Raw genomic sequence first — 27,328 nt, 5'->3', positions numbered from 1 at the left:
CCTTACAGCAAATTCACAATGGCGGATTTTCGGAAAAATGGTTCGGAGCTGGACAGCACATATTAAGAATAAATAATAAAACAAATACAGTTGGAAAACAAACACATAGCCTCAAAAACACAAAACCAGCATTCATCAATAATAGATTTATTCATTTCATCGACCTACAATAGCAGGATCATCTTTTTTAAAGGTAAGAGCGACCTGCAGTTCAGTTCTGCTTTTTTGTCATTTTATTGCAGGAAAACATTTATGGAAAGAATACCGTCCTATTTTAGCAACACTTTCAGTTTATTTTAACACACATGCATATGTGTTTTTACAACTTTTCGAGAGCGTACTATTTCAGCGAGAGAATATTTTCTTGAGTGAATATTTACTTTATTAGTGTCCGTGCGTGAAAACACACTAGCTGTATTGAAAGAGTAAACAGTTTTGTGGGAATGTTTTCTGGAGCATAATTATGTCTGGCAGACCATTGATGGACACTGGAGAGAAGGATGCTGCTTAACTCTATTCACGACAGTCCTGAATGAATGTGTACAGGGATCATAGTGGGAATAGTCTTATGGGACTCCAACTTAATCTTTAGAGCACATACTTGCTCCAGCAAGACATTAACATAATTAAAAAGAAATCGTTCAGGATTTTACAACTCCTACAGCACCATCTGCTATTTCCTTGAACTGTCAACATTATTTAATACAAGCAGTTTTCTGATAAAGATGGCACAATATCCAATAAGACTGCGAGGATAAAATAAGAATATAAAAATCTTATTTAAATTTCGTTTGGATATCTAGTTTTTAAGAATGCTTCCAACTTATGATAGGAATTCTGCATACAATCCTTTAGGATTTGTTGACTAGGTAGCTGACTTAACCCTTGTGCTGACTTAACCCTTGTTTCATTTTTGTTTTTGCGATCATTTTGGCTGTGTTAATGCCAACGGCATACATTTAGCCAAAGGTGTGTATTTTACATTTACAGTTCCTATAATACACTTTGTACACAAAATAGTTACACTCAGGACCTTCAGGACAAAAATGTTCCCATTGAAACTCATTAAAACTGCAATATTTGATCTTAGTGCCATTAAATAATAAAATCATGAATTCTATGATATTATTCTTTCATTCTGGAGCCCTGGCTTCAAAATTGAAATTTAAAAAATATTTTCCACCAGATGGCGCCATTTTCCTCATGTTTAGCCTATGGAGCAAATACATGCTTTTTTCCTATTTTCTGTTTGCTGTATTATAGAGCACTGCAGGCCAATTTAATAAATGATGCAGCTAAAATTGTGTGGGTGTGTTGGTATGGATGTCAGAGTGTGTTTTGTATGTGTGTATTGAGAAATTTGTGTGTATGTGTGTGTAAAAAACAACAGTGGCATTATGTAAACAAACTGGCATTTAAAGGGTTAAAATCCTGAAAATGAATGAATATTTGGTAGTTAGGTAGTTATGATCAGGACTGATGTTGGTTAAAAAAAATTAACAAACTGAAAGTGGAAAACAATATTAATATATAATATTATTTTGCCAGTTTTTTGATGCAGACATTTTTGTCCTCTAAGGACCTCTGAATAAATTTTTTTTTATTGACGCACAAGGGTAAAGACTTCTTTCGATTCCAGTTTCTGCTAATATTACCTTTGTGAACATATGCACAACTCACCTGGTGTCATACATTTTAAAATATAGATTAAGTACATGAAAAATTATTCAGCAAAAGATGTTGAAATAAAAGTATAATTACTCATTTATAAGTAATGAGGTGTTAATATGTGAGTGTATATATTAAAATTAAAGTTGTTTTGACCGCTTGAAGAAATATTTTACATTACATGATTGTATTATAAGAAACTGATTAATACATTTGAGTCCAATGTCTCTCTTGTTGCAGAGTGAGACATGGCAGAGGAGCGCAGACAGAAGCTGTGTTCAGTGATCCTGCCCACTGAATCCATGAAGGCAGTGGCGGAGTCAGTGGGTGTGGGATCTCTGCAGGAGGACAGCTGTCTGGCCCTCAGTGAAGAGGTCAGCTACAGGATCAAAGAGATTGCGCAGGTATGAACCACACCAAGAAAAACACGACATATCAAACCATAGCTGAACACAAACTAGCTATGTGCCGCGACTTAAAAGGTTGTATTAAACATGCTTACTAACAATAAAGAGGGTAAATTACTCAATAAAGAGTAAGTTAGTTCACTTACTGTCTCTGTTGCGGATGTAACCCGATCTCTCAAACGGGTGAATATCCGCAAAGCTGCGGGTCCAGACGGCATTCCGGGCCGCGTTCTCAGAGCATGCGAGGATCAACTAGCGGGTGTTTTAAGAGACATTTTCAATCTCTCCCTCTCCCTGTCTGTGGTTCCTATATGCTTTTAGACATCCACCATTGTGCCCATACCAAAACAGTCAAAGATAACTTGCCTAAATGACTGGCGTCCTGTTGCTCTGACTCCCATCATCAGCAAGTGCTTTGAAAAGCTTATCAGAGACCACATCTGCTGTGCTGCCTGCCTCACTGGACCCACTACAGTTTGCTTACAGAAGCAACCGCTCCACTAATGATGCCATTGCAGTTACAATACACACTGCTCTTTCCCACTTGGATAAAAGGAACACATGTGAGAATGCTGTTTGTGGACTACAGCTCAGCATTCAACACCATAATGCCCTCCAAGCTTGATGCGAAACTCAAAACTTGCTGTGCAGCTGGATCCTGGACTTCCTGTCAAGCGGACGCCAGGTGGTCAGAATGGGCAGCAACATCTCCTCATCACTAACCCTCAACTCTGGAGCCCCACAGGGCTGTGTTCTCAGCCCACTCCTGTATTCCCTGTACACACATGATTGTGTGGCAACACATAGCTCCAATGCCATCATTAAGTTCGCTGATGATACGACGGTGGTAGGTCTCATCACTGACAATGATGAAACAGCCTACAGAGAGGAGGTGCACACTCTGACACACTGGTGTGAGGAGCACAACCTCTCCCTCAATGTCAGTAAGACCAAGGAGCTTGTGGTGGACTTCAGAAGGAAAGACAGAGAACACAGCCCCATCACCATCAATGGAGCACAAAGTCAGCAGCTTCAAGTTCCTGTGTGTCCACATCACTGAGGAACTCACATGGTCCGTCCACACTGAAGTCGTTGTGAAGAAGGCTCTTCAGCGCCTCTTCTTCCTGAGACGGCTGAGGAAGTTTGGAATGAACCGCCACATCCTCACACGGTTCTACACCTGCACTGTGGAGAGCATCCTGACTGGCTGCATCACTGCCTGGTGCAAAGCCCTGCAAAGGGTGGTGCGAACAGCCAGACACATCATCGGAGATGAGCTTCCCTCCCTCCAGGACATCTATACCAGGCGATGTGTGAAAAAAGCTCAGAGGATCATCAGAGACTCCAGCCACCTGAGCCCTGGGCTGCTCTCACTGCTACCATCAGGCAGGCGGTATCACAGCATCAGGACTCGCACCAGCCGACTTCATGACAGCTTCTTCCAAGCAAGTTTGTTCCAGCAGAGCGCCAGCTCTGGCACTGGAAGGTGGAAAGGGGTATGTTTGTGTGTGTGGCTGTAAACTAAAGCCTATTGGCTATTTTTAAAAATGGGACAAGTAGTTCGACATGTACCGCCCCCACTTCCTGTTTCAGAAGGAAATACATCAAAACACCAAACCAAACTGCGCTCATCAAGGCACTTCACGGGGACTTGTTGAAGTTCTTTTTAACTGCATGGCATCCAAAAAATGTGGTGTTACTACATGAGATGCTGAAAAAAAAAAACTGCAAAAAAAACAATGGCCAAAGACATCCATCTAGCACATGTTTACACAGAAAACAATTGTGCTCAGTGTGACCGGCCCACTTACACTAACAAAACAATGTATCTCTCAAACATGCAATTGCAGTGATGTATTATGCTTCTCCAAAAAGCTGATGGTTTTGTTTGTGTGTTCATGTCACATCTCTTACAGGACGCTCTGAAGTTTATGCACCATGGGAAGAGGCGCAAACTTACTACTAGTGACATAGACAACGCTCTTAAACTAAAGAACGTAGAGGTGAGAAAACTGAAATGTTGGTTTCCTGCACTCCAGCCTCTAACTCACACACACACACACACACACACACACACACACACACACACAACATTCAGTTGGCTGTGGCTCAGGTGGTAGAGTGGGTTGTCCACTAATCGCAGGGTTAGCGGTTCAATTCCCGGCCCACATGACTCCACATGCCAAAGTGTCCTTGGGCAAGACACCAAACCCCAAGTTGCTCCCATTGGCAGGCTAGCGCCTTTCATGGCAGCTCTACTGTCATTGGTGTGTGTGTGTGTGTGTGTGTGTGTGTGTGTGTGTGTGTGTGTGTGTGTGTGTGTGTGAATGGGTGAATGAGACACAGTGTAAAAGGTGCCATATAAGTGCAGACCATTTACCATTCTTTTTCCTTTATTTAGCAAACAGTGTTTCTTGAATTGTGTGTATCTGTCTCCTTTAGCCGCTGTATGGCTTCCAGTCTCAAGAGTTTATTCCGTTTCGCTTCGCAAGTGGAGGCGGCAGAGAGTTGCACTTCTATGAAGAAAAGGAAGTGGATCTCAGTGACATCATCAACACACCCCTCCCACGAGTCCCTCTTGATGTATCGCTCAAAGGTGGCTAATCAGTGTCACATGAAACAAGTATTGCAATTTAGAGGCAGTTTTTAGTGACTGACCCATTCAATCCCCATACATTCAGCGACTGCTGTCGCTCTAACGTTATTGGTGGACTTCACGTCTGGCCATAACTTTTGAAAATGTAATCACAGATTGCCAGTAAAACTAAGATCTAATGTGACGAGGAATTCGTTTTTTATCGCAAAATATTAAGATTCTGCCGTGGAGAGTGTTGTTATATGAACTACAGCAGTGCTCAGTGCATTCAATCATTAACCCGATTATGAACAGTCTATCAATGTAAAAAATCTACGCATCAAACTTACTCAGACTGCCAACAATTCCTTTTCTTGTCCCTAAAAGTGTGATTTAATGTGAACCACAGCTGTGTTCATTGCATCATATCATTAACTAGATGAATGATCTATCAATATATGAAATAAACTCACTCAGACTGCCGACAGCATTATTTTTATTATATCCATGTATGTGATTACAGACAAATCATATAGAACAGTGGAAACGCTCACAGAAATTTTAACTTCTGTTGCCTGCACTTGACTAAGAGGCGGGTGATGTGAGCTCTACTGACAAGTTTTCTCCTATTGTTTGATGCTGCCAAAGGTTGCTCCTTATTTGCATAAAGTTAAACGTTTCTCAACTTTGTTGCATCGCCTGCCACACCCACATCTATCGCCAGAAGTCTCCAGCTCTCATTGAAAATGAATGAGATCTAGTCGCTTTGTCGCTGGAAGTCGCTGCATGTGTGTTCAGGGCTTAACGTGTTAATGACAGGAATGTTTAAGCCGTATGGTTCCATCATATCATCAACATGGAAACTAGCTTGTCATTTCTTTCTGTCTTTCAGCTCACTGGTTAAGTATTGATGGTGTCCAGCCTGCAATACCAGAGAACCCACCGCCCGGTAAAAGAGTTTTCCTGTCCTATTTGTTCACCTGTATATTTATCTAACCTCTTCCTCCAGGGTCAGGGAAAAGCTAGGTGTGTTTAGAATGGCATAGTACCACACATACATTTTTGTACTGTTTTTGCAGTGTGTATATTGTGTAGAGTTTGCATATCTTCCGTATGCATGGAAAACACAGAGTGGTATTTTGAATCTCTCAATGCAAGCACTTGACTTCACCCTCCATTTCTATTGTGATGAACGCAGTGTTCATTTTCAAAGTTTTTTGTTTTAGTATTAATTTTAGCCTTTTGATATAAAATGTATTTTTAAATTTAGTCAAAGCGTAATCCATATTCAAACATTTTTAAAAACAAATGACATTAAAACAAACATTAACATATAATACATTTAAATATTAATTAAAAATATAAATGTGTACAGTACATGTTCAAATATTCATTTTTTTTGTGTGCAAATACAGCTAATTAGACACATTTTTACAGGTATAAATCTTTGATACAAGTATATGTATACATGCCATAAAATCAGTTGACATGCTGTAATTAAAAGTTGGGCAAAATCTTCTACCATTTGTTTAATAATAGGATCAAAAGGGCAGAGTCAGTTCATATCAAGCGTTATTGGCAATATAAACTTAAGTGTACATTGCCAGTGCATTATTAGATACTATACATATATAATTTTTATTTGCTGAAATTGAAAATCTCAAAACTATTATTTTCTCTAGCTGCCTTTCAGTCTCTATTGCACACACTATGGGTCTCTCTCATGTGGTTTCGCTTTTGACACTGGTTCAGTTCACTGGTTTGACAGTGAGTGTTTTTGGGCGATGTGAAGAGATATGGCAGCTTGGCCGTAACCTTCACACACTTGGCTCACCACTTGCGGTTGAATTCTCCATTCAACATTAATGCATTAAACTTTCCATCCCTAATTTAAACATGTTTGAAATATGTCTTGAACGGCTTCTAATAGGATCAACTTGTATAATTTGCCGTGTTTACGGTTTTGCGCTATGTAAAGCGTATTGTTATGGGCTAAGTTCAAAATGCAATGACCGGATCATTTGAATCAACCATATTCAACAATATCATTTGTAAAGTTGTTTATTTATCGTCATATGTTTTACTTCAAATAATTTGAGCTGGAATTAATATCTGCCACAGGATTTTTAACAGTTCATTCATTTGATCGAAATGCCAATATTTTTACATAAAATTGAATCAAAACTTAAAATATATGTAGTAGGCATTATGTAGTGCATACTGTGCAGAAAGTAGTGTACTAGTATTCTGTTCCGAGCATCATGAAAGTCGTAAAAAATGCCCTTAATTCTTAATAGCTAACAATTACTTTTTGCCATGTATCTCTTTTTTGGTTCTCTTTCTTTTTCCTCATTCAGCCCCTAAAGAGCAGCAGAAGGCAGAATCCACAGAGCCCCTCAAAGCTGTCAAACCTGGACAGGAAGAGGAAGGCTCTATCCAGTCCAAGAATCAGGGTGCAACCTCTGCAGAAGTCAAAGGTCAGTAAATTAGTTGATGTTAAAAGTTGACTTTGACTTTCTAGTTCATATTATGCTGTTGATTTTGTACCTTCACTCACATTTTACTCTCATGGGGTTTCAGTAAAGGAGAAGCTCCGGATGAAACCACGTAGCACACATGAGCTATCCGTTGAGCAGCAGCTGTACTATAAAGAGATCACCGAAGCTTGTGTGGGCTCCTGTGAAGCCAAAAGAGCGGTATGTGTGTGCGTGTGTGTGTGTATGTGTGTTGTGAATCCCATTGTGATTTTGATTTTGTTTCACTGTGATGTGTATGTGTAAATACTGTATGTGTGTGTAATTGTGTCACCAGGAGGCGCTGCAGAGCATAGCCACAGACCCAGGATTGTACCAGATGCTCCCGAGATTTAGCACCTTCATCTCTGAGGGCGTGAGTACATTCCTCAGCGAGTTATAGCCTATAAACACGCACAAATATACGTAAACACAAATGGCACACTTTTTGCATCTTAATCTAGTTGTTTTTCTACTAATATTTGTGGTGCAGTCATTTATTGAATAGATTTTTTCATCCAAATAATATACCTGGTAGTGTCAACTAATGCCTTTATTAGCCAAATAAAAAGAATACTGCATCTAAGACACTTAATCCTTAACTTCTTCAACTCTGGTGCATTTCAAATTTTAAAGCTCACCATACACACATACGGTGGACTAATTGCATGAAATTGATCTCACAGAATGCCCCCCAAATCACTGATAGATAATTTTGTGTATGATTACAATCTTATGATGAACATAATATTTTCCCCCTAACCTTATACGCATGTAATTCTGGTTCTGTTTGCTCTATCTCCCTGCAAAAAGTCTTATTTCATTCCACTAGATGGAAACAAGTACGAGGAAAAATAAGTTTTTTTCTATCACCTTCCATATCAATATACAGATCTGACTGGTGTTCGCTAGTTCGCTAGTTCGAATACCAGGGCGTGCTGAGTGACTCCAGCCAGGTCTCCTAAGCAACCAAATTGGCCCGGTTGCTAGGGAGGGTAGAGTCACATGGGGTAACCTCCTCGTGTTCGCTATATTGTGGTTCGTTCTCGGTGGGGGCGCATGGTGAGTTGAGCGTGGTTGCCGCGGTGGATGGCGTGAAGCCTCCACACACGCTATGTCTCCGTGGCAACGCGCTCAACAAGCCACGTGATAAGATGCACGGGTTGACGGTCTCAGACTCGGAGGCAACTGGGATTCATCCTCCGCCACCCGGATTGAGGCGAATCACTACACGACCACGAGGATTTAAAAAGTGCCTTGGGAATTGGGCATTCCAAATTGGGAGGAAAAGGGGAAAATCCCCCCACCCCCCCCCCAAAAAAAGTATACAGATCTGAAATGGAGGTGGCGCTCTAATGCAACTGAGCACTCAATTTTGGATCGCATGCATGGTTTACACTGTTCCGTCATATATCCCGGGCTCTGAATGGACTTAAATTGTCATCTTAACAATGGGTTGTCTCCCCCGGTGAGCCTGGTTTCCCCCAAGGTTATTTTTCTCCATTAACTAACATCTGATGGAGTTTTGGGTTCCTTGCCACAGTCGCCTTTTGCCTGCTCACTGGGGGCCTAAAGAAAAATTATTTTAAGGCATGCTTTTCAGTGACGTTTTTCAGTGAACTTCTCTGTGAGGAATTTTAAGACATTTGATATATTACAGTCTAGGGCTGGGTGATATGACGAGATATATCATGGCGACAATTTAAAGTGTCAACCGATAGACATTTTGCTATATCATTTTGGTATATCGCGGTATGTAAATATCCATGTATGCAGCTTTGGCTTATCTATCAATGGGCAGGGCTTCACGTGAGACTGAGAGTATTGAAGAAACATGGACAGGGTTTTTCCGGCATTGAAAAGTTTTCTGCGGCCGCCCAAGCAAATTTAATCACCTTCATCGTGCCTTTGCCGCTTTAAAAATGCTAAATGTTCTTCTCATGTGACATGCGAATGTTTCACATGACTGTGGCGTGCGCTGTCTCTGGAGCTCCAAAGTGCACCAGGCTTTCCGATATTTGCAAGTGTATCTGTCTGCGTCCCGCAAGACTACAAGGAACACCCACTTCATGACACGCCCACTACACGTAACACCCCCTCCCCCCCCGGATCATCAAGCGATTTTAATGGCTACAAGAACTTTTAAAATCCTATGCAATTGCTGTATGATTCATTTTCTCTTAACTCTTTAAATATGACAAAGAATAACTTATGTCACATATCATATTATTAAACAGAAATGGTAAACTGAACTTACTTTTTTAATGTGAAATTTTGTGGAAGTGCTCTTTACTTTATTCCTGAAGGTGTTTGTACAATTTCTGCTTGTTCAATAATAAAAGTTATACTGTAAATGGTAAGATAAACATTTATCTGTTCTGTTTTCTTTAGTTAGCTTACAGTCTAATCGGTTAGCATATTAGCTTAGCAAACCGCTAGCAGCTTCTTCTTGTCACTTTCATTAAAGTTCTCCTCACTGTCGCCACCTAGTGATACGGTGGTATGATTGAATTCAAAATAACTTTTAAGTTGCGGTATGTTCAATGATTTTACAAACTTTTTTTTTTTATCTTTCTAGTTATGGTTAGGTTTAGAGTTATGGGTAGGTGAAGGTGTAGGGTTGCTGCTGGACTTCAAATAAAAACAGCAAACACAATGTATGAATGTGACATCCAACTGTTCCAAGACTTCAGGATTTCGCTGCTTATTTGGAGGGGGCGTAACTTGTAGTAGGCATATCTTGTAGTAGTCTTGCAGGATGCAGACAGACTGCTCTTCGTATTTGTGCTCCACAGACAGGAGAGCTCAGAGCGGGATCACTCGCGCTACTCAATCATTTTTGACCCAGCAAAACACCAAATGGAGAAAGAAATCTCCACAGAACGGGACAACTCCCTAACAGGTCAAGAAAATGAAAAGTTCAATTTTGTTATTAAAACAGGTGCGCCATCTGTGGTTCGTACGATGATAATCACTTGTAAAACAAGCAGAATATTATGAAAGCCAAAAGATGAACTCCATTTATTTTTGTTGTATTTTTAAAATTTTTTTGCTTATGTTTTATTTTCTTTGCCACATTGCTTTGAGAAGATCTTATGTTTCTTGAGCAAAGTTTATAATAATAATAATAATAATAATAATAATAATGGTCAACAACACTTTAAACTGAAATGTGGCATACTGTTATATTTAGCATTTTGGTAAGGTTTATTTTTATTTATTTATTTATTACTTTGACATCGTTTGTCTTGTTCCAAATAAAGAGGATGTAGTTTTAATTTATAAAGTATTTAATTCACTGACTGGAGTTTCAAAAATAGGCATTAAAATGTGGTTATTTTAAATATGAACCCATTTTTATTGATTTTCCAGAAAACATTTATATATCGTGATATATATCGTTACCGTGATATAAAATTACTCATATCGTGATGTAAGATTTTGGTCATATCGCCCACCCCTATTACAGACATTACAGCATAATGTTCTGCAAAGCTGCTTTGAAACAGTGTGTGTGTCGTGAAATGCACGTGTTTTCTCTCTCTCTCTCCCTCAGGTGCGTGTAAATGTTGTTCAGAATAATCTGGCTCTGTTGATATACTTGATGAGGATGGTGAAGGCTTTAATGGATAATCCGACTCTATATTTAGAAAAATATGTAAGTAATTCACACATTACATATTATAAATATTTACACAATTATATATAAACATTTTTCACCTTCTCTCTTGCCCTTACAATGAAGTGGCCCATTTTGCCCCTGTTCCTTTACCTCTTTAATAGCAACCCTATTTCTTTTCCCTCTGTCTGGTTATGATAGCTGCATGAGTTGATTCCGGCAGTGGTGACGTGTATTGTCAGTAAACAGCTGTGTTTGAGGCCTGATGTGGACAATCACTGGGCTCTGCGAGACTTTGCTGCACGTCTAATGGCTCAGAGCTGCAAGACCTTCAGCACCACCACCAATAACATCCAGTCACGAATCACCAAGACCTTCACCAAGGTAGTAGAGTATGACAGTGCACTCAGATATTTAGTCATTGTGTGTGCAAGCCATTATTTGGGCAGTTCCTGTGTTAAGTACTCCCACATATAAAGTGTTAATTACCAGTATATTAAACCATATGTATGTACAATCAGAAACCCCTTTAAAAAGAGTGCAGACATCAGAAAATGTTCTGTCTAGGAAAGCCTAATGTAAGAAACTGTATGCCTTTTCTAAAAAATTTTTAAAAAAGATTTTGCTCAGTGGGACCATGAAGGAACAATATATATGTATGTATATTTTTACTATAAAGCAGTTGTGGTAACTACATATTTATTTTTACTTTACTTTGTTTCATGTATTGTAATAATTAGAGCTGTTGAAATTAACGCGTTAACGCATGCAATTAATTAAAAACGTTAAACTTGATTAACGCATTTACCAATTTGACATTTCATTCAGCTCCATGTGAGTTCTAAACACTGCTTGGAACAGGGCGGAACCTTTGTGATGTGTCTGTCCGGAGTCATTACCCTGACACACCACAAACACACACAACAGTGATTCCGTATGATGGAGAAAGCCTCCCTAACCATACATTTTATTGTACAAAACAAACCCAGATGGGACCTGTGAAAAGCTGCATTCACATGATTTGCTGGAGTGAAGCATCAGTGTCTCTCCGGTACCACGTTACGCTTCCATCTTACCAGACAGTTTGGATAAAGTATCATTTACGTGTGCAGTACCAGCGCTAAAAGCAAAACAAGTCGTTCTCTGCAAGCACATTTCATGGGGAGTTTAAAATGGCGCGAATAATGTGAATGCGACATCTGCTGTAGCAAAGTGGATAGCCACGATTAACATTGTGGAGGATGAGAGTTTAAGAGATTTAATGCCCATTGCAATGAATACTTAACCTAGTTTTTTCAATTAGTTAACCTCCCACTCAGACTTCGGGAAACGTTTAATGTTATTTAAATTGGTGTTATTTTAGTGCATTTCTGTCCGTATATTGTGGAAGGCTTTGTTTGGAAAATGTCAATAAAACATTATTGTTACATATTGTTTTCTTTTCTAAGAAGGAACTAAATGCATTTTGACAGGAAAAGAAGTATATAGAGTCAAATTTATGCACTTTTTCTTTTTTTTCTTTAATTTTTTTTTTATCCCCTTTTCTCCCCAATTTGGAATGCCCAATTCCCACTACTTAGTAGGTCCTCGTGGTGGCGCAGTTACTCACCTCAATCCGGGTGGCGGAGGACAAGTCTGTTGCCTCCGCTTCTGAGACCGTCAATCTGCGCATCTTATCACGTGGCTCGTTGTGCATGACACTGCGGAGACTCGCAGCACGTGGAGGCTCATACTACTCTCTGCAATCCATGCACAACTCACCACGCGCCCCATTGAGAGCGAGACCCCTAATCGTGACCACGAGGAGGTTACCCCTTGTGACTCTACCCTCCCTAGCAACTGGGCCAATTTGGTTGCTTGGGAGACCTGGCTGGAGTCACTCAGCACACCCTGGATTAATTTTTTGACATAATCTTTAGAGGAGCACAGTGGAATTAAATGGCTCTGTTTATGTTACTATTTGCACCACTCATGTAAATCAAGACCAACACATTTACAATTTACAACTCTCTGTAAAATACATCAAAAACTATTTTTGACCCTTTAAATTTCAAACAAAATTTTGGTTACAACTGTAACTGATGGGATTAAATGGGATAATTTTTATTAATTGTTGTTTTCACAATAATGAGGAAAAACCAGCTTTACGGATGTGACATCTCTTCGTTACGGATGTGACAAATGTGAACACGGAACTTAAACGTTGAGGGAAATTCATCTAAAGCTCTTAGAAATCTACAGACATTGAGATATCGGTTTGATATTCATTAAGGTTGCACTACTGATTGAATCAAGACTGAAGTCGCAATATGGCCTTGTGCGATTACTAAACTGCAAAACGGTGTATTTTAAAATATAGGTCTAGTCTGCATTCACCGCTTCAGAGTGAAGGAGCGGCATTCTCTAGTGTGGAGATGCTCAAACCAGGGCAAAAAAGTTGGCCCATGATGACCTTTGATTTGGCCCCCCTTGCCGTATATGACAAGCGTTAAAAAAATTGAAAAGAAGAAAAAAATATTTGACGCAGCTTTTCATTGCATTAATTTAGCAGATTGCAGAGTAATGGTTTTTTTTTATTATTGTTTTTTATATATAATGAAATTAATAAAGGAGGGGAACCAGAGCAACTTTCATATTTTCACATAACAAAGTTTGCAGAGCCTGAAATCCGGCACGGGACTGTGGGTATTGCACACAATTTTAATCATTCCCGCAAGTTCCACGTTCATAATGCGGGAAATTCCCGCACACTTTTATTCACTTGAAGGGTGCAGCTGCGAATAAGTAAACCAATAGATACACATGAACGAATCAAATCAATAAACTTGTTTTTGTGTCAAACTGTAATTCCATAAACTGCGCGAGTAAATCCGTTATGTCTCTCACTTTCTCTCTCTTTTTTATTTTATTTATTTTTTATTTTATCCCCTTTTCTCCCCAATTTGGAATGCCCAGTTCCAACTACTTAGTAGGTCCTTGTGGTGGCGCGGTTACTCACCTCCGCATCTGAGACCGTCAATCCGCACATCTTATCACGTGGCTCGCTGTGCATGACACCACAGAGACTCGCAGCATGTGGAGGCTCATGCTACTCTCTGCAATCTACACACAACTTACCACATGCCCCATTGAGAGCGGGAACCCCTAATCGCGACCACGAGGAGGTTACCCCATGTGACTCTACTCTCCCTAACAACCGGGCCAATTTGGTTGCTTAGGAGACCTGGCTGGAGTCACTCAGCACACTCACTTTCTCTCTCTTGTAGCTGTCAGCAGCACAAAGCTCTTGTTGAATTTAGTGTGAGCGCACGCAGTGAGGAAGCTCTTTGTCGCATAGTTACTGAATTTGAGATGTTACAGATGTAAACCTTTCTAAACCTGTTAATTCGACATGCAAATGGCTTTATACTGCATCTCCATAAGCGAGTGATGCAATAAAACTATATCGTTCCTGTTTATAATCAACAAAGCTGTTAACATTGCAAGCGCGTGGCGTGGAGTGATATAGTTCAATCGCCTTTTATATCTTGGTGCTCCCTCATTGGTCATAATGCAGCAAAATTGTAAGAAAGGCAGAAATAGCAAAAAATGCTTTGTGTAATGTACCAGATGTAGGCCTATGGTGAAGAGAGACGCTTAAACACCTGTTACATCTCTTGTCTCCATCTCAAGTTCCATCCAGGATCGGAAATTAACGGGGGCTCTGGGCAAAAAAAAAATCCCCTGCAATCTGATATAGTTCCAAATATAACCATCGCAATCTTAATTTTAATTTTTGCTGAACATATTTTGTGCCGTTTGTTGTGCAGATGTTGCCGAGTCAGAACTGGTGGATGCTTGCGCCATAATCGCGCACAGAGGAGCACTCCGCTTCTCTCGCTCCGCATCAGTTTGGTGTCGTGCTCGCATGCTAAAATTACCAAATCCTACAATGTAGTTATTAATAATATGAGCAAAAATTATATTGGGATGTGTTAATAGCCTTGATGTTAAATAAAACATTATTAATGATACAATAATAATTTTACAGGACATTTACCACTTTTGGTGTATGAATCATATCTCTGACTAATGTTCATTGTTAAATGTTTAATTTTGCATTGTTTTATTCAATTGGCATGAAAGAGTTGCTAAGTTTATATACACTACTGGTCAAAAGTTTTGAAACACTTACTCATTCTTTATTATAATTTTTTTTTCACATTTTAGAATAATAGTAAAGTCATTAAAACTATGGAATAACATAAATGGAACTATGGGAATTATGTTGTGACTAAACAAAATCCAAAATAAATCAAAATTGTGTTATATTTTAGCATCTTCAAAGTAGTCACCCTTCGAAGTCTTCAATTTCAAAAACTTTTTTATTTTAAATTAAATGTTAGTTTTATAATTAAATAAATTAATATGGTGGCACAATTATATTTTTGTCTACAAAACTAATTTCAAACATTTAAACATACGCCTTCAGATCAAAAGATTTTTAAGATCATGAGAAACATTTCAGTCAAGCGTTTCAAAACTTTTGACCGGTAGTGTATATACAGTTGTGCTCAAAAGTCTGCATACCCTTAGTTCTTAATACTGTGTATTGCCCCCTTTAGCATCAATGACAGCGTGCAGTCTTTTGTAATAGTTGTCTATGAGGGCCCAAATTCTTGCAAGTTGTATAGCTGCCCATTCGTCTTGGCAAAATGCCTCCAGGTCATGCAAAGTCTTTGGTCGTCTTGCATGAACCGCACATTTGAGATCTCCCCAGAGTGGCTCGATGATATTAAGGTCAGGAGACTGTGATGGCCACTCCAGAACCTTCACCTTTTTCTGCTGTAACCACTGGAGGGTCAACTTGGCCTTGTGCTTAGGGTCACTGTCGTGCTGGAAAGTCCAAGAGCGTCCCATGCGCAGCTTTCTTGCAGAAGAATGCAAATTGTCTACCAGTATTTTCTGATAACATGCTGCATTCATCTTGCCTTCAATTTTCACAAGATTCCCCGTGCCTTTAGAGCTCACACACCCCCAAAACATCAGCGAGCCACCACCATACTTCACAGTGGGGATGGTATTCTTTTCACTATAGGCCTTGTTGACCCCTCTCCAAACATAGCACTTATGGTTGTGACCATAAAGCTCTATTTTGATCTCGTCACTTCAAATTACAGTGTGCCAGAAGCTGTGAGGCGTGTCAAGGTGTTGTCGGGCATATTGTAACCGGGCTTTTTTGTAGCATTGGCGCAGTAAAGGCCTCTTTCTGGCAACTCGACCATGCAGCTAATTTTTGTTCAAGTATTGTCGTATTGTGCTCCTTGAAACAACCACACCGTCTTTTTCCAGAGCAGCCTGTAATTTCTCCTGAGGTTACCTGTGGGTTTTTCTTTGTATCCCAAACAATTCTTCTGGCAGTTGTGGCTGAAATCTTTCTTGGTCTACCTGACCTTGGCTTGGTATCAAGAGATCCCCGAATTTTCCACTTCTTAATAAGTGATTGAACAGTACTGACTGGCATTTTCAAGGCTTTGGATATCTTTTTATATCCTTTTCCATCTTTCTTAAGTTCCTTTACCTTGTTATGCAGGTCTTTTGACAGTTCTTTTCTGCTCCCCATGGCTCAGTATCTAGCCTGCTCAGTGCATTCACGTGAGAGCTAACAAACTCATTGACTATTTATACACAGACACTAATTGCAATTTAAAAAGCCACAGGTGTGGGAAATTAATCTTTAATTGCCATTTAAACCTGTGTGTGTCACCTTGTGTGTCTGTAACAAGGCCAAACATTCAAGGGTATGTAAACTTTTGATCAGGGCCATTTGGGTGATTTCTGTTATCATTATGATTTAAAAAGGAGCCAAACAACTATGTGATAATAAATGGCTTCATATGATCACTATCCTTAAATAAAAGACAGAAATAATGCATGATCATTGCATGATCAGTCATATTTTCAAAATCAATGCCAAAATTTCACAAGTTCTGCCAGGGTATGCAAACTTCTGAGCACAACTGTATATATACAGTACTGTGCAAAAGTTTTAGGCACATAAGATGTTTCACAAAAACATTTGTCTTAAGATTGTTATTTATATCTTCAGCTTTAGTGTGTCAATAGGAAAAATACATTTTAGACTCCCAAACATTACTTTTGCAAATAGAAAAGATTAGAATAGAAGAACAGGGAGCCCTTCAACAGATGTCATGGTCTCCACAAAGCCCCCCACTGAACATAGTGTCTGTCGGAGATTACATGAAAAGACTTAATCAGTAATTGAGACTAAATAGATAGAAGAACTGTGGTGAGTTCTCCAAGAAGCTTGGAACATCCTATCTTCCAGCAACCAAGAAAAACTGTGTCCAGGTGTACCTAGGAGAATTGGTGCTGTTTTAAAGGCAAAGGTGGTCACACCAAATGTTTATTTAGCTTTTTTATGTTTACTGAACTTTGTATGACATTAAGTGATAAGTGAAAACTATTTATGCCATTATTTCAGAATCAGAATCAGCATTATTGCCAAGTATGCTTACACATACAAGAAATTTGTCTTGGTGACAGGAGCTTCCAGTGTACAACAATACAAAAACAATACAACAACAGCAGCAAGACATAGATAATAATAAAAAAAAAAAAAATATATATACACATACGTATAGACACACACATACATACATACACACGTACAAATATGGGTAGTGCAAATCTAATACAATCTGTTATGTACAGTGCAAATTTGTTTTTTGTTTTTTTTCAGAGGAATGAAATGGCAGAAGAGGTTGGATGTTGGATAAATATAAGAAAGACTAAACTGTGTATTGCACATAGTTATTGCTCAATGAGGCAGTTTAACTGTTCATGAGATGGATAGCCTGAGGGAAAAAACTGTTCCTGTGCCTGACGGTTCTGGTGCTCAGAGCTCTGAAGCTTCGGCCAGAAGGCAACAGTTCAAAAAGGTAGTGGGCAGGGTGAGTGTGGTCCAGAGTGATTTTTCCAGCCTTTTTCCTCACTCTGGAAGTGTATAGTTCTTGAAGGGGGGGCAGGAGGCAACCAATAATCCTCTCAGCAGTCCGAACTGTGTTTTGTAGTCTTCTGATGTCTGATTTCGTAGCTGAACCAAACCAGACAGTTATTGAAGTGCAGAGGACAGACTCAATGACCGCTGAGTAGAACTGTATCAGCAGCGCCTGTGGCAGGTTGAATTTCCTCAGCTGGCGAAGGAAGTACAACCTCTGCTGGGCCTTTTTCACAATGGAGTCAATGTGGGTCTCCCACTTCAGGTCCTGTGAGATGGTAGTGCCCAGGAACCTGAATGACTCCACTGCTGCCACAGTGCTATTTAGAATGGTGAGGGGGGTCAGTGTTGGGGTGTTTCTCCTAAAGTCCACAATGATCTCCACCATTTTGAGCGTGTTCAGCTCAAGGTTGTTTTGACTGCACCAGACAGCCAGCTGTTCAACCTCCCTTCTGTATGCAGACTCATCATCATCTCGGATGTGGCCAATGACAGTGGTGTCGTCTGCAAACCTCAGGAGCTTGACAGAGGGGTCCTTGGTGATGCAGTCATTGGTGTAGAGGGAGAAGAGTAGTGGGGAGAGCACACATCCCTGGGGGGCACCAGTGCTGATTGTTCAGGTGCTGGAAGTGAGTTCCCCTGTCTCACATGCTGCTGCCTGACCGTCAGAAAACTGGCAATCCACTGACAGATAGACATGGGAACAGAGAGTTGGTGTAATTTATTCTGGAGAATAGCTGGGATGATGGTGTTGAAAGCCGAACTGGAGTCCAAAAAAAGGATCCTTGCATATGTCCCTGGTCTGACCAGATGTTGCAGGATATGATGCAATCCTATGTTGACTGCATCATCCACAGACCTGTTTGCTCAATATGCAAATTGAAGGGGATCTAGAAAGGGTCCAGTGATGTTTTTCAGGTGGGCCAACAGCAGTCTCTCAAATGATTTCATGACCACAGATGTCAGGGTGACAGGTCTGTAGTCATTAAGTCCTGTGATTTTTGGTTTCTTTGGGACAAGAATAATGATTGAACTTTTGAAGCAGCATGGGACTTCACATTGCTCCAGTGATCTATTGAAGATCTATGTGAAGATGGGGGCCAGCTGGTTAGCACATGATCGAAGATATGCTGGTGAAATGCCATCTGGGCCCTGTGCTTTCCTTATCCTTTGTTTTCTAAAGGCGCGGCTCACATCATCTTCACAGGTCTTAAGTGCAGGTTGAGTAGCAGGAGGGGGGAGGAGGGGGGTTGCAGGAGGTGTTGGTGTTTGTGTGAAGTGAAGGTCAGAGTGGGTGTAGAGTGTGAGATTGGGCCTTTCAAATCTGCAGTAGAACACATTCAGGTTGTCAGCCAGTTGTTGGTTCCCTACAAGGTTGGGGGTAGGAGTACTGTAATTTGTGATTTTTTCATGTCACTCCACACTGATGCAGGGTCGTTAGCTGAAAACTTGTTTTTCAGCTTGTCAGAGTATCTTCTTTTAGCCACTCTGATTTCCCTGTTCAGTGTGTTCCTGGCCTGATTGTACAAGACTTTATCCCCAACCCTGTAAGCATCCTCTTTGGCCTGACAAAGCTGCCTGAGCTCTGCTGTAAACCACGGTTTGTCATTGTTGAACTTTAAATAAGTCCTAGTAGGAATGCACATATCCTCACAGAAACTGATATATGATGTAACAGTATCTGTGAGCTCGTCCATGTCTGTGGCTGCAGCCTCAAAAACACTCCAATCCGTGCAATCGAAGCAGACTTGTAGTTCCCACTCTACTTCATTGGTCCATCTCTTTACAGTCCTTACTACTGGCTTGGTTGATTTTAATTTCTGCCTGTAGGTTGGAAGAAGATGAACCAGACAGTGATCAGAGAGTCCCAAAGCTGCTCTAGGGACAGAGCGATAGGCATCCTTTATTGTTGTGTAGCAGTGATCCAGTATGTTCCTGTCTGTAGGCAACAGTTCAAAAAGGTAGTGGTGAGGGTGAGTGGGGTCCAGAGTGATTTTTCCAGCCTTTTTCCTCATTCTGGAAGTGTATAGTTCTTGAAGGGGGGGCAGGGGGCAACCAATAATCCTCTCAGCAGTCCGAACTGTCCTTTGTAATCTTCTGATGTCTAATTTGGTAGCTGAACCAAACCAGACAGTTATTGAAGTGCAGAGGACAGACTCAATGACTGCTGAGTAGAACTGTATCAGCAGCGCCTGTGGCAGGTTGAATTTCCTCAGCTGGCGAAGGAAGTTTTTCACAATGGAGTCAATGTGGGTCTCCCACTTCAGGTCCTGTGAGATGGTAGTGCCCAGGAACCTGAATGACTCCACTGCTGCCACAGTGCTGTTCAGAATGGTGAGGGGGGACAGCGTTGGGGGGTTCCTCGTAAAGTCCACAATCATCTCCACCGTTTTGAGCGTGTTCAGCTCAAGGTTATTTTGACTGCACCAGACAGCCAGCTGTTGAACCTGCTTTCTGTATGCAGACTCATCATCATCTCGGATGAGGCCGATGACAGTGGTGTCATCTGCAAACTTCAGGAGTTTACTGCAGGCTTACTGTTAATAAAGAGCGCTTCCAAATTAGGACAGCACAAACTCTTTAACGTTGTTACATCTGTACACCAACTTTGATTGATGTAAAAGCATGTTCCACCGCCTCTTGTTTTCCCCGTTAACTCCGTGATGCGATCCGCTCTGAACAGCTGGAAGCCCGGCAGATGTAATGCGCTGTCCGGAATGGCTTCACTCAGCCAGGTTTCTGTGAAGCACAAGGCAGCAGAGGTTGAAAAGTCCTTGTTTGTGCAGGTGAGGAGATGTAGTTCGTCCATTTTGTTAGGAAGAGAGCGGAGATTCACTAAGTGAATACTCGGCAGCGCTGTTCGAAATCCGTGCCGACGGAGTTTTACCAGCACACCGGCTCGTCTCCCTCGCCTGCGTCTCTTGAACAGCAGAGCTGCGCCTCCAACTAAAATGTCCAGCAAAACGTCTGAATATTCGAAAACCAGGAAAAGATTGTCTGGTATATGCTGTCGAATGTTCAGCAGTTCATCTCTGTTAAAATTGACTGGAAAAAGATTACTTAACACAGGACAAACAAACAAAAACAACAAAAGAACTGAGGAGCTCCACACCGAGGCAGCCATCCGCGGCACCATCATGATGATAATATGATTTTTGAAGACATCCTCACTATGCAACATTTTTCACAAGTGCCTAAAACTTTTGCACAGTACTGTACATATAAGCTCCTCTTTCCAAATCTGGAGAAATGCTGTCATCTACTCCTCTGAGTTGGTGTATTAGTTTTGTAGTCTGCAGTATGCAATGTAGAGATCATGCAATTTTGTAAGTATCGAAACATGCCATTTTAAAATTTAATTGTTTGAAATTATTTGACATGAAAGGATTAGTTTTATAAGGTTAGAAAAAAATTACCTTTGTAAAGGTAAAAATGCCCCCATATGAGCCGTGTAAGGAGGGAATTCCCCCCATTTTCAGAAATGAATTTCAGGCCCTGAGTTTGTTATAATGCAATGTTTACTTTCATCCCACGGCCCTCAATCAAGTTTGACTTTTGGCCCTTCGTAAGAAAATGTTTGGGCACCTCTGCTCTAGCGGGTGTGTGCGGCACACACTGAGCAGTGGCATTATAACCTTTTTTATATTACGATTCAAATCGCAAAGTTTGGCAAAATGATTTACTTCCTAAATATTGGGCTATAAATGCAGTACGTGTGATTTTCTCTTTGATAACCATATGATTTGATATGAAGTGTCTGTAACCATCACATCAGTAATACATTATTTTGGGGTATTTAAAGTAAAGAAGAGAGGCAATTTGTTCATCATAAGTTAGTTTTGCACTAAATGTATCAACTTGTATGAATATTGTTTAAGTGAAAAAATGTGGCTCTTATGACAAAGTGTGTATGTTTCTTAGACATGACTTTGTCTCTGTGGAAAATGTTTGTTGATAACATAAAGTGAAAATAAAGAATCCCTTGATCCCTCTTTTGCAACCAGGAAATATGGCTGGTTGTTACACACATCATGTGATGTGGATAAACAATACAATTTCCTAAAAAAAATCCATTATAGCACTATAATACAGTAAATACAGAACTAAATGAACGATTTTAAAGGAACATTGTTTTTAGACTTTGTTTTATCCAAGTGACACAAATTTACCTAATAGGCAAAAGTACAGGAAGTGCTTGATTGTTGAGTCTCTCTCTCTTGCTCTCTTAGTCATTGTTGGATGATAAGACACAGTGGACGACTCGTTACGGCTGCATTGCCGGACTTGCTGAACTTGGCCATGATGTGAGTCTCACAAATGACAAATTCTCCTTTATTAGGGGTGATGACTGTAACTACTGTGTTGCATATTGCAGTGCATATGCAGTTTGTACACTTTTTTTCTATTCTAAGCATTAGTTTGTATTGAATATTTCTGTCTTTGGTTTTTAAGCATTCATGTGTGTTGGTCAGACATGCAGAGTAAACTGTAAATCTGTCCGTTACTTTTCATGCAGGTGATAAAGACACTGATCATCCCGCGGCTGTCATTAGAGGGAGCTCGTATCAAAGCTGTGATGGATGGGCCAGTGCTGTCGAACATCGATAAGATCGGAGCAGATCATGTTCAGAGTCTGTTATTGGTAAGGGTTAGGTTGTTAAATACTGATAACAGTTAACATTGCAAAGCTATGACCCAGCTGATAGTGCCAATGGTCTCACATGTTGAGCCATTGACATTACTGTCAGAAACACACATTTTTATCCCTATATCTCTCTCTCTCTGTCTCTCTGTCTCGTTCTGTGTTTAGAAACACTGTGCAAGTGTTATTGCAAAAACTAGGCTGGTCCCAGATGTGGTGGAGCAATATAAAACAGATTACGGTTATCTGGGTCCCATGCTGTGTTCACATGTGGTGAAGGCCCGCGCACAGGCCGCCTTCCAGGCCCAAACCGTCAACAGAACAACACTCACCATCACACAGGTGCGTACATTTGTTAAACATCATCTGTAGAATCGTGAGCTGAAAGTTTACCTGAATGCTGAATTCATTTGTTTTGCAATGATCACTCAGTGTCTCTCTCTGCAGCCACGTCCAACTCTGTCAATGTCTCAAAGTGGCTTGGCAGCATCCAGCGGTTCCCGCACACCCAGCATCATTAAAGTGCCCAGTTCTCTCACCCTCATGTCCACTCGCCCTGGAACGCCCACCCAGCCATCACCTCCAGCAACCAAGTATATTGTCATGGCAACAAGTGCGGGGACTGCCTCCACACAACAGGTAAAGGAGTTTGACGTGATTCTTTGATAGTTATGTTGTTGTATTTAGTAGAGCTGCACGATTATGACAAAAATTATTATTGAGGATTATTTCCTTTGCTATTGTAATTGCCATTCAATTCGTTGAATAGAATTTACACTAAAACACTTATTTTGGGTGGATCAACTGAATGCAAAATGGTCAACTTCACTTTGGCCCTCATAGCAGCATAAAAACAAAGCTGTTACTCAAATTTGGAATAAATTATAGACCAAAGCGAGCATCGGATTTGTCTGTGATTGGTTATAATGCTCAACCGCTGCAAAAACGCATGTTAAATAGAAAATTAAATAAAACATTTTGACGCAACATGACTGCTTTAATTGTTCATTTTCAGGATTAGTTAATTGTGGCAGCTGTAATCTTGATTATTCAATTAATTGTGCAGCCTAGTATTTAGCTCACATTTTGATTATTTATGCCATTTTCTTGATCTTTAGAAGCTGTCGACCAATATGGGTTTTGGCTGAAAAACTGCTCAAATTGAATGTTTATTTTACAATTTATTTACTCAAAATTCACTCACATCCTTTAAAACAGAAAGTGCATTCTAAACAACTTTAATTATCACTAGTAACTAAATGGGGGCAATAATCGGCTAATGCAGATAAATTGGAAATGCCTAATAGAGGCCAATTACTCACCCAGGCCGATATATCAAAACATACAATTTTAATAACAAGGGGTTTGTAATATAACAGCAATATATTGGGCAATTATATATATATATATATATATATATACACTACCGGTCAAAAGTTTTGAAACGCTTGACTGAAATGTTTCTCACGATCTTAAAAATCTTTTGATCTGAAGGCGTATGCTGAAATGTTTGAAATTAGTTTTGTAGACAAAAATATAATTGTGCCACCATATTAATTTATTTAATTATAAAACTAACATTTAATTTAAAATACTTTTTTTTTTTTAAATTGATGACTTGGACCAAATAATAAAGAAAAGCAGCCAATAAGTGCCCAACATAGATGGGAACTCCTTCAATACTGTTTAAAAAGCATCCCAGGGTGATACCTCAAGAAGCTGGTTGAGAAAATGTCAAGAGTACATGTCTGCAAATTCTAGGCAAAGGGTGACTACTTTGAAGATGCTAAAATATAACACAGTTTTGATTTATTTTGGATTTTGTTTAGTCACAATATAATTCCCATAGTTCCATTTATGTTATTCCATAGTTTTGATGACTTTACTATTATTCTAAAATGTGAAGAAAAAAAATATAATAAAGAATGAGTAAGTGTTTCAAAACTTTTGACCGGTAGTGTATATATTACTTTAAGGATTAAATTTTTATTTTGTATATGTTCATCAATAATAGATATAATTTTTTTGGTCAAAATTGAGTCATGACCGAAATCGGCTTATGCCGATACCGATATCTAGGGAGCAGGATTGCCGATATAAATACAGAAAAACATGCAATTAACAACAGCAAATCAGATGCACACACAATTTCTAAAGTGAAACAAACCCTTATTTTTTGCAGTATTTACTTACATCTGCATAAACTTGAAAAGAAAAAATCTTGAAACATAAAGCGTTGACCATCCATTGACAAATCTATTTGTAGATTTTGGAACTTTGACTGTGAAAGTTAACACTTGTGTTAATCGGCCAAGCGAACATGGATATCGGCTGATGCCCGACAATCGTAAAATGGCGAAATATCAGCCGATTAATCGGCCTGGCCGATATATCGGTCTATCACTTAAATACATCACATGTTAGAGAATACATTTTTAAAAATAAAATAAGTTATTCACTAAGGGATGCCCCACATTTTATAAGTCTTTGTCCCGATTTAAATGATAATGATTATAACTAATGCTACAACAACTAATCAATAATAATCAATAATAAAAAGAATCAACAGCAAAAATTAGGTAACTTTACAGTGGTGAATATTTTTTTGCATGATAAAAACCTGTTTGAAAAATGGCATAGACAAGTTGAAGCAGAAAAAACATGACCCATGTTGTCCAGTGCACTGGAGAACTTAAACACTTAAAGAAGATAATAAGCATACAGTTTAAAGTGAGCGGTTGCCGCATCAAGTGCGTGGAGAGAGTGCTTGTGCTGTTTGTTGCGCTTGAGAGTTGTTTATATCATTTTACCATAGTTGTTTCTATTTTATAGTATAAATGTTATGACTTCAAAATCAGGCACATAATATCACAATCTAGTCTCCGTTAAACTGAAAATAAGCAAGCTTGTATCCATCCAACAGAGAAAGGGAGTGCAATCATTTTGATTAAACTGTGCCGTTTGATAAACAATGGTTTTGCGCATCAAATTTAGGTTTAACCTCCTGAGACCCGAGCGTGACTGCTGTGTGCATTTTGCATTTCCCTTTTTGATTTGTAACTAGTAGCACCTAATAAACATGCAAAAAATAAAAACATTTCTAGAGCAAATAGTTTTCCTGAAAATGTATGTCTACATATGTGGACAGCGGGACCAAGTTGTAAAATTTAAAATAATATCAAGCAATAGAAAGTTGGTTGTTCATGTTTTTGAGATGTTACAGACATTACATCAGAAATTAGCATAATTAATTCTGATTCAAAGTAATGTCCAGCATCATCCATTCACTGCCAACCATGTTAAATTAAAATTATACATTATAAATTCTGAATCTGTGTACTGATTACCATTGTCACATGTCTGCCAAACATGTTGAGTGGTCCAAACATCATCTGCCATTGTGTCACATGACTCGTGAGCCAGAAGTTTAACCCTTAAATGACAGTCTAGAGTCTTGTGAACAGTTTTCAGTCAGTTTGAATTCATTTAAATTATGCATTGTGCATAGCAAAGCCAAAATACAACACATGTGGACGAGGGGTCGCACAAGGTTAAATGTAACCTTTGTTGTTCTTTATTTTCATTTTTAATTGAGTGGTTTAAATTGTCCTGCTGCTTCCAAACTAAGGATGAACAGGGTTTTTTATTTTATTTATATATATATATATATATATATATATATATATATATATATATATATATATATATATTTATTTATTTATTTTTTTATTTTTTTATTCTACATTTACAATTGATATTGTAACATTTATATTTTTTTGGATACAATAATGTTTTTTTTTTATTTATTTTTTTTATCCAATTAATCAAATAAATATCACAGATTAATTGATGATCAAAATAATCATTAATTGCAGCCTTCATAACAAGTGTCTATTTGGGACTTTTTAAACGTTTAAAACGTTTTAATCTCAAATCTGTAATGTGTCATTATTGTGGATGTAATTTCTCCCTCCAGGTGATCACTCTCAGTTCTTCCCAGTCTGGATCTCCCATCACAAGTACAGTCCCCAGCACTCCCACCTCATTACAGCCACTAGTCAAACTGGAGTCTGGAAACACAGGAGCTGTGGGCGGCTCACGTCCTTTGCAGAAATACATTGTGGTGTCTTTGCCTTCATCCTCTTCCTCACTGGAGAGCAAGAGCTCAGGCGTTCTCCCCTCCTCTACCTCACCCATCAGCATGGAGTCTACTGTGAAGCTGGAACGCTCCGAATCATTGGCCGCAAGCTTACAATCGCCACACTGACACACACACACACACACACACACACACACACACACACACACACACTTTATACAGAAATTCATTCTCATACACATGCATTGACACTGTATATACAATGTATACTTTCCAACATTAACACTCAATCATGAATACACATAACTATATCTGCATACAGTATATACATGCACACACACAAAGTTGCCAATGTGGCTGCAAGAATAGAAGCTCTAACAGTGGCTATCATACACACACATTGCAACTTTGCAGAAAAAGACAGGATGGAAGTTGATTGTGACTAGTGATAAAATATTGCTGTTAGTGTGTGTCAAGAAATGTCAGGACTTGTAGGTTCTGTGTTCAAGCACAGGGCTTTAGCAGTCTTTCAATAATAAATATAAGGAGGTTATTCTTGTATTTATAATGGGTGCTAAAGAGGACTGGAGTGATTAATCTGGATTGTGTGGATAAAAAAAATAAAAAAAGACTGGGTGTTTTGCCTCCATCCCTGTCTAATATACACGTGTATAATTATGCACATACAGTATGTGGGCTTGTTGACAGATAACTGGGCATTTATAGGGTTTAACAAAAAATTTAATTGATTTCCTATTTCATGTTCATTTTTTATCTTCTGTAATAAAGATGCTTTTTAAATGTG

General features: G+C 39.3%; 1 protein-coding gene across 1 annotated transcript; it reads left to right on the top strand.

Annotated features, from left to right (window-relative positions):
• On the top strand, window positions 1-27,328 carry LOC127428330 (transcription initiation factor TFIID subunit 6-like). The gene is made up of 15 exons (XM_051676652.1): window positions 1-193; window positions 1,909-2,072; window positions 3,992-4,078; window positions 4,518-4,671; window positions 5,543-5,599; window positions 7,008-7,127; window positions 7,231-7,346; window positions 7,462-7,539; window positions 10,720-10,821; window positions 10,984-11,166; window positions 22,012-22,086; window positions 22,299-22,424; window positions 22,593-22,766; window positions 22,872-23,063; window positions 26,401-27,328. The coding sequence occupies exons 2-15, from the start codon at window positions 1,917-1,919 to the stop codon at window positions 26,689-26,691; spliced, it is 1,911 nt and encodes a 636-aa protein (XP_051532612.1). The 5' UTR covers window positions 1-193; window positions 1,909-1,916; the 3' UTR covers window positions 26,692-27,328.

This window comes from Myxocyprinus asiaticus, chromosome 3, assembly GCF_019703515.2.
Source record: "Myxocyprinus asiaticus isolate MX2 ecotype Aquarium Trade chromosome 3, UBuf_Myxa_2, whole genome shotgun sequence".
Classification (NCBI taxonomy): domain Eukaryota; kingdom Metazoa; phylum Chordata; class Actinopteri; order Cypriniformes; family Catostomidae; genus Myxocyprinus; species Myxocyprinus asiaticus.
This window is presented reverse-complemented; position numbering and strand designations above follow the sequence as displayed.